This window comes from Hetaerina americana, unplaced genomic scaffold, assembly GCF_022747635.1.
Source record: "Hetaerina americana unplaced genomic scaffold, ioHetAmer1.1.p SCAF_53, whole genome shotgun sequence".
Lineage (NCBI taxonomy): Eukaryota > Metazoa > Arthropoda > Insecta > Odonata > Calopterygidae > Hetaerina > Hetaerina americana.
Genome location: NW_027287128.1, coordinates 2,484,084 through 2,499,616, shown reverse-complemented (window position 1 = coordinate 2,499,616; position 15,533 = coordinate 2,484,084). Strand labels below are relative to the sequence as shown.

Genomic DNA, 15,533 nt, shown 5'->3' with positions numbered 1-15,533 from the left:
TGTGGCCAGATTGTCTCATTACTTTTTAATGTAGAGAGTCGAACTAAAAAGTTTATGAAAATAATTTTCTGAAAGGGTATAAAAAATAGCATTTTTCATCAATATGATTAGCGTTCAGATTTTTAATTTTATTGCAAAACACTATTATTCAAGAAGTCAGACTACTTAAGTAGTTCTGTGCTTTTTGCTAGAGGACATATACCTACCATTTAGGATGCTATTGCTTTTCAGGGAGGTAAGTCATCTTAATTTAAAGAATAATGGTTAGCTCAAGGAAGTTGATGTCTTTGAAAAATTAATATATTTGAAGATATGAGTAAAATTTATTTAAAAATTACTTCCATTATGATTGGCAACAAGCATTGCAATGGTGAATGATGAAAAAAACAAGGTGAAAAAACAAAATATTTCTTGATTTTTAATTTAATTTTAGAATGGTTAACATGAATTTTTCCTGAAGATTTTGTCAATTTATATTAATGATAAGTTCTTGTGGATGTCTATGGAAAAATAAACCACAAAATTTAATATGAATGTATATCCCAAAGTGAATCACTAAATTAATTATTGTATTTGGTATTTTTATAAATGTGATTTAAAAAAGGGTTCAATTATTAGAGGCATGCTTAGAGTGGTAAGACAATTCATCACCTTAATTTGTATTAGGCATACCGTATCCCAGTTCTGATTTTCAAGTCCAATATTCTACTGCTTTTAGGATTCCAAACTACTGAAAAAAATGATACTAAATATATACTGCAGGGGTGACCTGCACTATAATACCTAGCATATACTGTCACAGAGTAATGTATTGAGGAAGAGGGTCAATTGTCTGGTCTTGTTAGGGTGGTACTTATCAACATTTCTCTAATACTGTCAGTTCCGTTAAGAAACCTAATTTCAAGTGCATGCATCATATTATGCTGCTAAATCATAGATTATAATCATCATTATGGATATGATCCACTGATCGGTCAAGGCCTCCTTGTATTATATCTTTGACCTTCCTCAGTAATTATTTCAATTCCTTCAATGCTTCCTTCAATGATGGTCTTTAGTAATCTATCAAACTTCAGGCTGTATCCAAATAGTTCTTCCCTTCTATTTGTTATCTCCATGGGCTTCTCTTATCACCCACTCTTTGAAGTTCCATGTTACTCTGTCTTTCAATTAAATTTTTATTATTCTTTGGTAGTATCACATTTCCATCACCTCCAATCTTTGTTTCTCTCCTACTCCTGTATTCCACACCTCACATTTTCAAGAGTATTAACTCCTATGATTCCAAGAAACTGCAGGAGATGCCACAACAGTAACTTTTAACATCGGCATCTGCTAAATGTATTTATCAATAAAGCCCCTTAAATTTTCAGTACAAGAGGATCCCTCGGTAGCTTGTCTGGTTAAATCATTCAGCCAGATATGGAGGGATCTAGGTTCGAATCCTAGTCAAAATGAACGATTTTTGTATTCTGAAATTTTTGTTGTACTCCTATTATATTTGAAATGTAGATTTTAATCAATAACTTCCTTTGACCAATGCTAGTCAGCTATTAGAAGTTGTTTCTTCTGATAGGAAGCATGATGGTGAATTTATTTTTTCTCTATGTATCCATATGCTACCTTTCATATCTTCTTCGATCTCATTGATTGCCTAGTCACTGTACAGGGTACATATCAAGGGCTGCTATTAGGAGTAGCTTTGCCTAACTTCTTTCTTTATTTTTGCTTCTTATCTGCTTTCACTGCATCTGATTACTGTCTCCTGGTCTCCATATATCTGTGTATCAATCTCCTGGCATTGTAGCTCATTTCACTATCTTTTAGGATAAATGACATTATATTCCACTCTGTGTTATCAAAAGCTTTCTTCAGATCAAGAAGAGTAATGAAGGTCAGTTGTCTTTTCGTATCATCTTCTCTAAGATGAGCTTAAGAGCAAGAATAGCTTCTCTTGCTACTCCTAAATCCAAATTTTTCCCCAATCAAAAACTCATCCACCCTCCATTCTTTGGAAATTATTCTTCCCATTATTTAATCCATGGATTGTCAGACTATTTTTTTTCAAGTTTTCAAATATTTTGACCTTTCCCTGTCATAGATATTAGGATGATGACATTCTTCTTAAAGTGTATTGGCTTCAAGTTCATTAGATTTCTCCTCTTATACACACACACATTACATACATTAGCTTGTATGCATGATTTGTATAAAAAGTTTAAAAAATAGATTTATTTCAGATATTGCTAAAATGCCTCAAAATTCTTAAAAGTACATCCCTTGAACCTAGACACATTTTTACCAGTGGCTTTTCCACACCTTGAAGGCTCCCTGTTAGGCAGATTCCAGAAGGTCCTCAAGGGTAGGTGTGCAACCTTCTTTGATGGTACTTAGGGCCCATGGTTGTTTCGAGGGAGGATTACACTTTTGAGAATAGGAAAAAGTCTGCTGGTGCCAAGTTGTGACTGTAAGGGGGTTGGGGAATAATCATGATGCCATTGCAGCAGGTTTTCACAAGCAGACACTCACCTCTGCTCTTGGTTGTCCATAAAGACCTCCAGGACGAATTTAGCATAGATCTTTGGCACCACCAAATTTTTACTGATAATGGTGTGCACTATCAGTATCAATGCCAATACGATCTGCGATCATGCGTACACTTAACCGACGGTCTGATTTCAACACTTCACGCACACATCAGGAAAAAATTGTTACTGATACTTTTCTTACAAGCCTTGTAAATACTTTAAGTTCTTCTTTCTTAATTTTTACTTGCTTCAAGGGTATACCAATGTTTCTTAGTGCCTTTTTTGCCCAGTCCAGTCACCATTCAATTAAGAGCAAGGCCTTTCTCCATTATTCTAGCGTATATTTCTATTTCACAATAAAGATTCTTCAATACTTTCCGTGTATTAGTTTATTATATTCAGTATAAATTTCATGATTGTAACCCTGAATGGAATTGATATTGATTCTGCATTCATTGAAATAGTGTCAAGGTTCTGCAAGTTGCTTTATCTATTCCCTGGATGACATTATGCAGCACTTATTTGCACAGCATCTTCAGCCATTTTTCCACATTATTTCCAATTTTAGCTAATCTCACTTTTCAACCTTTTTTAACATACCTGCCAATCCTTATATTTGTGTACTTTCTTCTCTCGTTTATTCGGTAAAGTGCATCATCTTGTGATCAATGGTTTCTTTTTCCCAGATTTTCTTCATCCTATCCCATGTTATTGCTTTTTACCATTTTATTTTCCTATTTCCATTGGATATATATCTTAAGATGTTTCCTTCAATCTGTCTGACTACTATTTGGTCATCCTTCTCTTTTGCTTCTTGCATTTGAGATAGAATTCCATTAGAAGTAAATTGTATTGCCTGTTGATACTGCCCAGAACAGATTCACAATCTTTTACTTCATTCCTAAATCTATGCTTCATCAGCATATGGTCAATTGACTCTTAGATAAAATTTTGATACTACGTAAAACTATTACAATAATATGAATATTCTTGATAATAGGCTTAGTTTTCTAATCCCTACCTTTATCTATTTATCCACAAAAATCTTTTTGAATCCTTGTTTGGGGTCACATAATAATAAATATATGGGATAATTGGATATTCCCAATATGCAATTATCTTTTGAAATTGTTGGTGACCTAACTCAAACATTAAATAGTGATGGAAGAGACCATTGGAGTAAACATTTAATAAACTAAAATCATAAAATATGAAAGTTTCTCTTAGCAGGCATGTTTTAATGTAAAATTGGCAATGAATAAAAAGATACTTTAGTTTCAAAATGTTCGTGGTATTCCACGGCTAGGCAACTAGGTATATTCAATGGCTTAGGCACTATCCCTCTATTGAGATATATTTCAGATTGTGGGATAAAATTACTACACTCTGTAATAATTTCATACAAACTTACATATCTTACCTCAGAGAACAACATGATGCCATTTATGATCTATTGGACTGGGAGTTGATGTACTATTATTCCTGGGAGGAATAAATTATCACTCTGCTGGGACTACCTAGTACATTGAAAATCTTTCGATTAAAAACTAAATTTTCTGCATGCGTTTTTAGTTGTCTTAATTCAGTGATCACCTACTCAAATTAAGAAGGGACATATTATCAATCATGTACAGTAATATCCTTATTTAAAATTTTTATTTTTTTCTTGCAGTTTCATTTAATGTTTATGTCTTTGTTTTGAAGTCACATAATGTAAAACAATAGCCATAGAAATCAAGCAACACAAGAAATATCCAATGTACCTAATGACTGAGTTCTAAGAATCTTTCTGAAAAAAAACAATAAAATATGTACAATTGTCTAGCTCTTTGATAATACTGGTGTTTTATGACAAAACTGATTTGAACTCCCACCTATTTTGAAAGCAAAACAATCAGACTTACTACAGCTATAATAATAAGCCATGCACCTTTGTACATAGCTTACCATATATTGATTTGTCGGATATGAGTACAAACATATTGTAAAATTTATAATTTCCAATTCATGACAAAATTGACAGTGCTCAATTTTAAAATTTCCTCAGATGTTCTTTTTATTGATTAATAAATTTGGCTGTTTGGCCTATTTTCTGAAATGGGAATTTTTCTTACCAAGCATTCATCGAACATGAAAAATAGCATTAAGCAAGATCAAGCCCAAGATACAGGTACCTGTACTTATCATGTTCCATGAAGTGCAGGTATTGAATTATTCTCCAAATTCAAAGTGCTCAGCATGCAACATTAGCAATTAATTTAGAGTATGAGTCAATGTGCATTACAAAAGAATATTATCTGCTAGTTTTTGTCAGCACTCCTATTTGCTTCCTGGATTACTCTTACAAATACAATCAGTTGTCATTTGTATAATATTTTCTTTATTGCACTTTCATTTGGTATATTTATTATCTGCATACATTTTGGACAAGCCTTCTCTTCTTCATGGGAAATTAACTTGTTTCCACCTCAGTCAAATGAATGCAAAACAATAAAGTGCTTGCATGAAAACAACTTTTGCATTCCTTTATATAAAACGTGATAGTAACACTCATGAGTCTTTACTATCTGGTTAGATAAAACAACATTATAAATAAGTACATTAAATAATGCAATTAAGTAACAAAAACGACACCAATAATGGTTTCAAACTATTTACATAACCCTTATCTTTAATGGCAAAGGGTGATAATAATTATCTGAATAATTTTCTGCTGGCAACACAGCACTGAATAAGTTACTCAGGTCATTAAACAACACAAAAAATACACAAATTGCTTTAAATAGTCTCTTAAATGGAATCACTAGCAATTATTTTCAGTCTTCATTTATGGAAGAGTAAGTGAAAGTGATGATGCATTATTTGGTTCCTTATTGTAAATGCCTCAGAGAACAACATGATGTTATTGCTGCTCTATTGGACTGGGGTTCGATGCATTGTCACTCCTGGGAGGAACAAAATATCACTAAGAAGGGAGTGCCTAGGGATTCTACTTTCAACCAAATGTTGTCCTCGACAGGGCATAAAATGTTGAGTCCTAAATGCATGTATAAAGATGTTTCAGCAATCATCTACTAAGAGTCACTGCTTTGGATATTAATCAGTTTTCCATCTTTTCTGACAGCTATTTATGCCTTACTCTCTTCCAACTGATAGCCAACCAACATGATGAAGCTGGTTTCTTAAGATTCATTCATTCTGTATAATGTAAACATTGTCACTTCACAGAAGCAATGTCATGTTCTGTGTGCTTTACATGATTGTGATTTACGAGTAAATGTACTCCTGGTGTTGTCCAGGTGCAAGAGTCACATCACTGCATTTGTGGCAGAAGTCTCAGGAACCATGCCTCAAGATGGCTTCCAACAAAGCTGTAAATTAAGGAAAGAAAGTGGAATATAATTCTCGATTGATTATTTTAACTCTCATTACTAAATCTCATTAGCAAGTCTGCTATAATAAGTTCTAGTACTATGTACTTACCAGTTCACCAGAAACATCTTTCTCTTACATGAATTTAATGCCTCACCAACTATATATATATATTTCCAAGGCTCTTCACTCATGGGCATCACAGAACCTGCAACCACGCCTTGCATTGCAGCAAGAATGTGCAGATCATAATTGAATACCTGTTAAGATAAATATAAGTTAATGAGAATAGGGCTTTGTGATGGGAATGGTATCGAGGCCATGAGGAAATAATGGAAATCATTGAAAGTCAATATCTGATATCATTCCTAGTTAAATTGAAAACTAAAAGATGCTTCCTTGGGCCTAAAAATTATTAAAAGGCTTGCCAGATACACATCATTGTGACAGGCATATGTATCAGTGCCAGTAATGGGAATTCTCTATGCAATGCACTACTACAACACAAAGAGAAACATTTACACAATCATTTATAGATCCATTTTTACAGATTCTCCATTTATTCAGCATGAGCTACAGTAATCATCTCTTATGTTGATTTGATAGTTGAAGTAGAGCTCACCTAAAGCTAAGTTCAATAGTAGGCAAAATTTGTACATCAGGTGAGGAAGGGTAGTTTTTTCCTTATGTTGCCTTTGATTTTCCTCTAAGTTCTGGTACACAAATAATCACACAACTTCAGTAAATCTCAGGGTACTCAGATGCATCATCTGGTATTGAACCAAGACCCTCTAATCTGTAGCTAAGTACTCTACCCACTGGATAACTACTTTTAGATGACCAATGACATAACAGCCTCTGCCACTCCCCCAAGACTACTTCACTGTCACACAATGTGTCAATAATTAATATAACAGCAAGTTCATGTGCATGAGAACCAGAACACTATTAAATAGTTTATTAAGGTTAAACTATTTGTAAATATACATTGGGTTATTGTATCAAGCCTCATGCTTCAATAGGCTCAGACAGATTCAATTGTGAAATACATAATGACTAATTTCTTTTTGATGAATAGCTGTAAAATTTTCTCTAATAGACAGGTTTTATTGAGGAATAATTTTGGAAATTCATTTAGCCATGCTTATTGGAACAAAATTGGTCATCTAGGTAGATTATTTGCACAAAGATTGGGCTCATCACTTGGAAAAATACACATTATAAAACCATGAAATCATCTTCAAGCTACTTTTTTCAGTTTGCAGCTGAAGGTAGCACAGATGCTGTTGAGGCATATCACATACTTTAAAATTAATTATTGGATTTTAAAATTCCCATTCTATTATAAAAGAGCGCAATGTTGCTACTTTTATAGATGGTTCCCTAGTTACACCTGATGTTGTCCTAGTCCTAGATGCCCTAGATGTAGTTGATTTACAATTGGAAAATTTACGGAAGTTGCTGCTCAACAATTAGGCATCCATCCTCCTGGGGAATGAACCACTACTCTTTTTAATCACTGTACCCTCATGATAATGATGGCACCAAACCAAAGTTGGTTCACTGCTCCAGTTATTTGTCAGGAATTGGGGAAGAGAGGGTAGACAAGAAGCTAGATTAGGGCAGGGAAAAGTTCTATATCCAAGTAATAGGGAAGTTTAGGATACCTAAATTGATTGATTGCAATGCAATAATAATTTTTGCATATTATATAATAGTACCACAATTTACCTGTTGATTTCCTTGGTAAATGTGCGAAGAAAGTAATTTAGTGAGCTATCTTTAACAGTTTAAATTATTTCACCATAATACTTCCAACTTTTGGTTAACAGAGAGCCTAATTATAAGCTCCATAATATTGAATTCTACATAGGGGAACTCAAGTCTGTTAAATGAAAGGATCAAGATACAAATGACGCCTCAAAGCATTCCTTAGAATGACACCTATAAGCTACTTGTAGTTAGCAAATAATACCTGTATATTCACTTTCTATGGAGCACCAAACCCCAAATTTTTAGTAGAATGTAGAAATTCAATAGCATCATAATTACTTCGGTGAGTACTAATTTCCTGGTGATCAAGCATTATAATATTGAAATAATAATCCTGGATCACTGCATGTACAACCAGCACGTTTAGCTGGAAAATGATACTTTTTATGACTTTTTACTAAGAAAAATCAGAGACACAGTATATGAAATGACCTGCTGTAAATGCAGGGTACCTCATTCCCTCTGCCATCAATGGATTCGTAAATAATTCCCATTTTCACACATTAATTTTGAAAATATAGTTAATCACTGCCATATAAGGAACAATTGGCAGACATTTGATTTCATAACTGATTCTTCAGTGCCCTAAATTTGGTAAATAGATAATGGTGGATGCCCACACTACTCACTTCTTAATTTAGATACCCACCTAAAGTAAACTGGATCACACAAAATGCTTGGAGGTTGGGAAGTGATTAATTAATGCCATTAGATTGAGATGAGTTACCTAATATAGAGATTTTTGATTTTAAGCAAATAAAAATAACATAAAAATTAAATGAATAAAATGGTAAACCATATCTAATGCTTAAACAAGGACTAAAGCTTCAGATACCTGATACCTGAAAATATCACAGGATACTTAAAATAGAATATAGAAGAGGGGATTCCTGAATGTGAGATATTTCCCCCTTGGGATACAAAATACAGGGTACGGCAGAACAACACTGATTTAAATAGCATTGGCCATTGAAATTAGAAAATTATGTTGCCACACCCTGTATATGCTCCAGGTGTTAATTATAAAAACATTCATAATGTATTGACTGAAAAACATTTGGGAACTACTGGTATACAAAAAGCAGTTCAGAGAGGTATACTGTGCTTTACCAACAGGCAGGTAAATAAACTGTGGGATTAGATTAGTCATTAAAACTAACTTTGGCGATTGGTGCACAACTTACTTACACTGATATTATTCATTTGTATTTATAATTAGTTTATAAGATACTCGCCAGCAACAAAAATATGTCACCAGTTGTCAGAGCTCAATGGAATGAATTACATGACTGTACCATCATGGCAACAGTGTTAATGAATAGAAGAGTCGGTAAAGGAGTGCTCACGAGGGCTGATGGAATTGCTCTTTCATAAAACCCACCCTCTGCATCACACGATCCAAAGTGTTTGGTGCTAATGACGAACCCCGTGGCGCAGGCATCCTTAAGCATTTGGCACCACGAATCGTATGTTTGATCATTGGATCCGCACAGGGGACCCCAACTGCTCCACCCTCGGTTTTGGCCGCCGGACTTCTTCGGCATGGTGGAGTTGTTGCCTCTCTCGTGGGGGGGAGCACTGGAGTTGGCATGCGCCGGCGCCGCCGTCGTCTTGCGATTGTTCCGCGGACACCGCTGGCTGCACGTCACACATCGCGGGCGGCCGCTCAGGGGCTCCGTCAGGCACGACTGACCCTCGCGGCAGTGAACGGTGCGACAGGTGGCAGCCTCTGCAAGTACACATGGGGAGTTTTGGAGCAAGGATTAAAAGACTTTCGCTGGGAATCGTGTTGAGTGCGTCGTCCGAATGCTCGATGGGCATCAATTACCCGCCGAAGCCACGAAGTAAGCATTGCTGTCACGTTGATGAAATTCAAACGAAATATCGATAGACATAGCACCGGAAGGAGAGGGGTCTCTCTATCAGTCCCCTATTCGGCCCACGTATAGATTAGCAAAGGGTGGAGGTAGCTATCTGAAGCCAAGTGGTAGTCCAAATTCTACGAAGCAACCATTAGGGGATGGGGAGGAGGAGCCATTTGTTAGAGCGTGATGTTACATCGAATCGCACTCACTATTAGAGTAAAAATGTAATAGCTCAATGTTTATTGGATAAAAGATGGTCTGAATCAAGTGCATACTCGTAGCGTTTTGCATGTGACTAATTGAAGTACAAGGCCGTGATCAAATACTTAGTGCACTTTCAACCTCATATCGAGATACGTGCGCTACTATAAGAATTAGGAGAAGAAGTCATCCTAATATATTCGCATAGAAGACTTTGTTTGTGCTGCAGTAAAGTTTCAAGTATAACAGTCATTTTTGCCTGTTAGCAGGGTCTTACGTACGGGAAAGTTTTGGTCCAATGAAGTTTTATCTATTCTCATCGTTAAAAGGGAAATATTAATTTAAATTATTAGACAAGAGCCATTTTTATCTTAAAAAACTAGATAACAAGTACTAGAAAAATGTATTAATTAAAGTTTGATGCCGACATACTGTAGTTGTCTGTTGCGAGAAAGAACGGAATGGTAAAGTTTATGAAAATGATTTCAAAACAATGACGTGATAAAAATTAAGGTATTCTATTATCATTGTATGATTAACGTAGCTCGGCTCATGGCTACCCGTAAAGTATGGTTATGTTATTGTTTAAATATCACAGAATATATTTTTATAGTTTAAATCGAGTTTCAGATATCCTTAATTGGATTTTGACGAATACTAGTATATGTAGAAAGTAATAAGATAGGCATAGATGGAAAATGAGTGAGATGTTACTGTTACTATGAGGACTACGATAATCAAAAACTCTAAAAATGATGTGATAAATATGCACAGAGAACCGCTTACTTTGTCAAATACCTCTTACGGTCGTTTGAAAAATACTTCGGCATTTTCCAGCGTGACTCAAAAATGAGAATTTTAGGTAGCCTAGAGCAGTAGTGGTATGCGTATATTTAAATTAATATTTCCAACACCTTGGAGTGAATCAACTAGTCATTGATCTAAGTTTGTATGTGAAGTGATATGTACTGAACTCACGGAGACTATAAATTTGTTCTGAAATACTGTTTATTTTATGTGCGCTGCCACCCAAAGTACAGCCAAGGGCCAAAATCTAGCGGCTGATTTCCAGGTTTCATCCCAGAGCGTTTTTATCCACGTCCATTAATTTTTAAACGAAATTGTTTACTTGGATTGCTGAAAGACTTAATTGGTGACCTAACACCCCCAGCAACACGCACTTGCGGTGGCTTGCGGGGCATTGTGTAGATGTAATGGGGGTCCTAATGATAAGAAAAAAAACCGTAAATGCATAGACATATTATTGGTAAACAATTAATTTGATACTCGTATTAAACGGGCCAATAAATTGTAAAAAAAATTCAATGAAGTGAGCGCTGGACTGAATATTTTCTTTTACTTTAGGAGTTACATAATTTAAATTCCAAAAAATTAGTTTTATTTTCGTTGAGAAACGTCAACGGGTACATAATGTGCTGGCTTTTGCAGAGCTCAATTACGCCCACAAGCTTTATAGCGTGAAGACTAAGAATATCCGTTCAGGTAGATGCAATTAGAATTATCTCTCCACGATCTGCATTAGGAAATCCCGCACACATGCGTCTCTTCTTCCGTGCATGTAAACCTACACGATAAAGAGAGTTTTCTCGGTAGCTGAGTGGGATATCGTCACTTACAATCTTTCTTTGTCACGTAAGTATAGAGAGGTAGATGTTATGTCTCATGCTAAAGGTAGGCGTGTTCTCTGTAATGTTTTGTCTCGTCTGCAGCGACGCCCACGGGAGTTCAACGACCAACGTCAAGGTGTTCGGGCTCACGACAACAAACTCGGATTGCACCTTTTGGCATCAATGAGATTATGACCACGTGAGAAAACCCTCGAGGAAGTGCGCATGCATAACGGAATAAATCCAAGCAGAGACATGAGATGAGAGGCCAGAGATGGCATGAGGATTTCAGAGGAGGAAGTTGTGTGCAGCGTGCGAATAAGTGCGAATGTGTTGGCGGAAAATAACCTGAGGTGACACATTTAGAGGATTCGGTTTTCAAGGTTATTTTTGTGAACATAACAAATAGTTTTTTATCTGTAGCTTTACAAACGTAATTCGTTTCAGTGATGGTGCACGTTCCTACACATCCATTACTTCATTTTCCGAAGTCACTTCCATGCTTACGAAAAGTACACACAATTACTACCGAATTTACATTTATTTTAAATGGTTTGTCACCATCAAATCCATCATTGTAACTTCACTCAGCAAACTGGATGTTCTACTAACTACTGCACCATTGTTTACATATGGAAATAAAGCAAAACCAAGTACTTTTGGTAAAAGAGGAAAACACGAAGTATTTTTTGGAATATTTTGTGCCGTTTCGCCTAACACTTGGCGCCAAAAGGTATTGCACTATTTATTTATAATTGATATGATTATATCAATTATTATTTTTAACTATTGAATGAAAAAACAAATTTTTTGTCCTTTTAATTTTATGCCAATTAACCATTTATTTCAACTTCCGATCGGCGATTGCAGCTGTGCGTGTGTGCATATAAACACACACACACACATATATATATACACACACACCCACAGATATGTTTATTATACATGTGTGTGTGAATACATGAATGATGACGGCGGTGCCGTTGAAACGTCAAAACTACTAAATATGTGAATGTCCTTTCTCGGCGTTTAAAAGCTTTAATCAACGTTTTTATTAATGTCGTCAGTGAAGAGCGTTCTTTTTCGAAGATGTGTATATGTATATATATATATATATATATATATGTATATGTATATATATATATATATATATATATATATATATATATATATATATATATATATATATATATATGTATATGTATATATATATATATATATATATATATATATATATATATATATATGTATATATGTATATATATAATATATATGTATACCCACACACATATACTATATACATATATATACATACACATAGTATGTGTGTGTATGCATGTAATTGTATATATGTATATGTATCGTAAACAAAAGTATATACACGTTCTTGTGTTTTATCTATACCATATACGACAATGAGGTGCCCAGTGCCTAATAAATGCAGAGTAGATGTCTTTTACACATGTTTACTACGGTTAAAATGAAATACCCAGTCTCACAGATTTAGTTTCCCACCGGTTTATGTGAACGCACTGAGCCTCCATTTCCGAGGAACAACCTTTTCCAAAAAAATAAGTTAGACATCTTGAGGTTAACCAAAAAATGGTCGTGCGGTTGAGCGTTGAGCGAGAATTGATACAAAAATATGTTGAAGAGTAGATGAAGTGACGATCAAATCAAATGTGAGCCTGAATGGCGCACCGATACCAGAGCACCTCAGCTTGTTTTTTTCCATTTAACTCCAAGGATAACGTCATCGTCACTTACCATATGAGTAATATGGGCGTATTCAAGATACCAGAACGTGAAATACGACCGACGACGATTTCTCATTCCCTCAACAGCTCCCAGATAGGCGTCATGAGTTTTTTTTACGAAACCATCGAGACAGCTTCATTTTTTCTAGTCGAAGAAAAAACTCATGAATGAGTCGCCACCGGGAAACACTTCGAGACGCGCGGGAGGGAGGAGTGGGAAGAGGGAAGGGAGGAAGGATTTCTTACGCTTTCTCCTTTTTTGCAAAACCGACAACAATCACACAGAGACTCTCCTGTGTCTGCGCGGGGCGACGAACGCCTTGAGACTCGGCCGTAAATCGAATCTTATATAACCGCAATATGCCAACGCCGGAGATAACGAAGGTTGCAGACGGTGATTGAAAAGGTGACCATGAGTTGGGGCGGTAGAAGAGGGGGGAGAAAGCAATACGCCGTTCGGTGTGCGTCTGTCTGGCTTAGCGGAGGACTGCAGGTTGCGGGGAGGGTGATGGGAGGGGAGCGGAGGATGGGAGTTTTAGCGGACGAGTGCGCCCGGTGGTGGGTGGGGACTATTGCAGAGAGAGGGGGAGGTCGGCGGGTGGAATGAAGGGGGTGGATTGGTTGCGAGGGAGATGGACATGGGCGATTACGGATTCGGCCCACTCTCAAATCGATTATTTTAAAGCGATACCCACATTTTTTTAAGTCGATTACTTCTCTCACCGGTTGCCATTAGATTAGTTCTGATTACGGTTCGATTCGATTTTGTATTCCACCGGGCCATGTTCCGAAGCGCTTCGGTTCCGAACACGTTTAATTCCGTTTCTTATGAGAGATCGCACCCACCGTCCTCAACACTTAATCTCACTCTCTCTCGCAGTCGGAAGGAAATGCCTCTTTGAATCATACCCCCCCCCCCCCATTCACCCCGGCCACCAAACTCTCTCTCTCTTCCCCTCTTCCCTCCCACCGACCGTCGATTGCACGGCCCCGCGACTCTCAATTTTCATGCGATTTCAGTCCCATTACGCGATTGGATCCGATACGTTTTTTTTGTTCGGCGAATCGTTTCGCGTTAAATGACTCGTGTCGAATTCGTAGAATTGATTAATTCCTTTAAAGCTACCCCTTCCACTTCGTCTAGCACACCTCCCGCGAAGGGCGAAGGAAAAAGGGGAAGAGGGGTTGTGCGTGAAACGTATATCGTAAGCGTATATCGGCCCTTCGGGAGGAGAACTCCTTTTAATCGACGCCCGTTACATCATCGCCCGTCGGCTTCGTGTCGCATCCGGCTTTCATTCACTCAGACGGAACAAAATTTCGATCTCGAAGAAGAAACCTCCTACTCGGGTGAGTTAAAACACGAGAAAATCTGTCGAGGAAAACCGTGTCTTTGTTGTTTAATCCACGGTTGATCAATATAATCGCGGGTTGGCGATGAGGCTTGCTCTAATCTGCTACACACGCTCGCTAATCATATCCTCACCCCTTTCGCGATACCTACCCTCCGTTTACGTCTCCCAATAAATTCCCCACTTATCCCATCCTTCCATTCGTTTGCAATTCATTTTTTTTACGTTACAGCTCGATGTGCTTCAATATGGTCAAATAAATTAATGCTCCCCATCCTTCATCCTCATCTTTCTGTATAGCATTTCCGGCGCTTCCAATTTCCTCTCTCCAGACACCGCTAGTCTCGATGTTTCACAATCACCGAGAACTAATATCTATGTATGCTTTAGCAATTTAGTTTCCATCAGATAAGTGCACGCAACAAATTGTATCGCTACCAAATGATTATTTATGATTGGTATTGCTAGTGGGCTGTCCATAAATTACACCACTTGAGTTTTTACCATCTCAGAGACGCTCTCTTTTCCTTGTCACACTAGAGAAACCGCAGAGCAAAAATGATAATTCTGGAATACCTCCTCCCTATATGGGTGTGATTAAATCTCTTCTTAATTAAATCTCTTTTTTTGTTTTTCCGTTCAGGTGAAACTTTTATTTCTGAGAGTAACAAGAAACTTGATTGTAACAAATTGACTTCCGTGTTTTAATGGAAATACAATTTTAGAGACACGCAGACAATATACTCAATGATGTCCGCCCGTGTGAGCGAATATATGCGGTTTAGCTTTGAATGATGTAAACGCTCAAAAACTTTAATAACTTTCAGTACGAAATATGATAAATAATATTTTTACTGAATTGGTCAGGTTTTTCATAAAATGTAGTGACGGGATGTCACATTATATTAAGTCATTATTTTATGGAGTTTCCTAAAAAAAATCAATGAGAATAAGAATGCATAACGCACATAAAATTCACTTCAAGGATGAAATGTAGCTTCGGTGCTATCATTTAACCATAAACTAGTGGTTTGTAAATTAATTTGATGCGTTCAAC

General features: G+C 36.5%; 1 protein-coding gene across 2 annotated transcripts in view; it reads right to left on the bottom strand.

Moving 5' to 3' along the window:
- Positions 1–4,193: 4,193 nt before the first annotated feature.
- Fs (Follistatin) overlaps positions 4,194–15,533 on the bottom strand; it is a 199,967-nt gene continuing 188,627 nt past the window's right edge. For both annotated transcript variants that reach the window (XM_071593229.1, XM_071593230.1), the window contains 3 exons: positions 9,055–9,402; positions 6,012–6,160; positions 4,194–5,899 (listed from right to left, as the gene is read on the bottom strand). In XM_071593229.1, the coding sequence (XP_071449330.1) occupies positions 6,147–6,160; positions 9,055–9,402 (362 nt within the window). In that variant the 3' untranslated portion in view covers positions 4,194–5,899; positions 6,012–6,146. The remainder of the gene's footprint in view (positions 5,900–6,011; positions 6,161–9,054; positions 9,403–15,533) is intronic.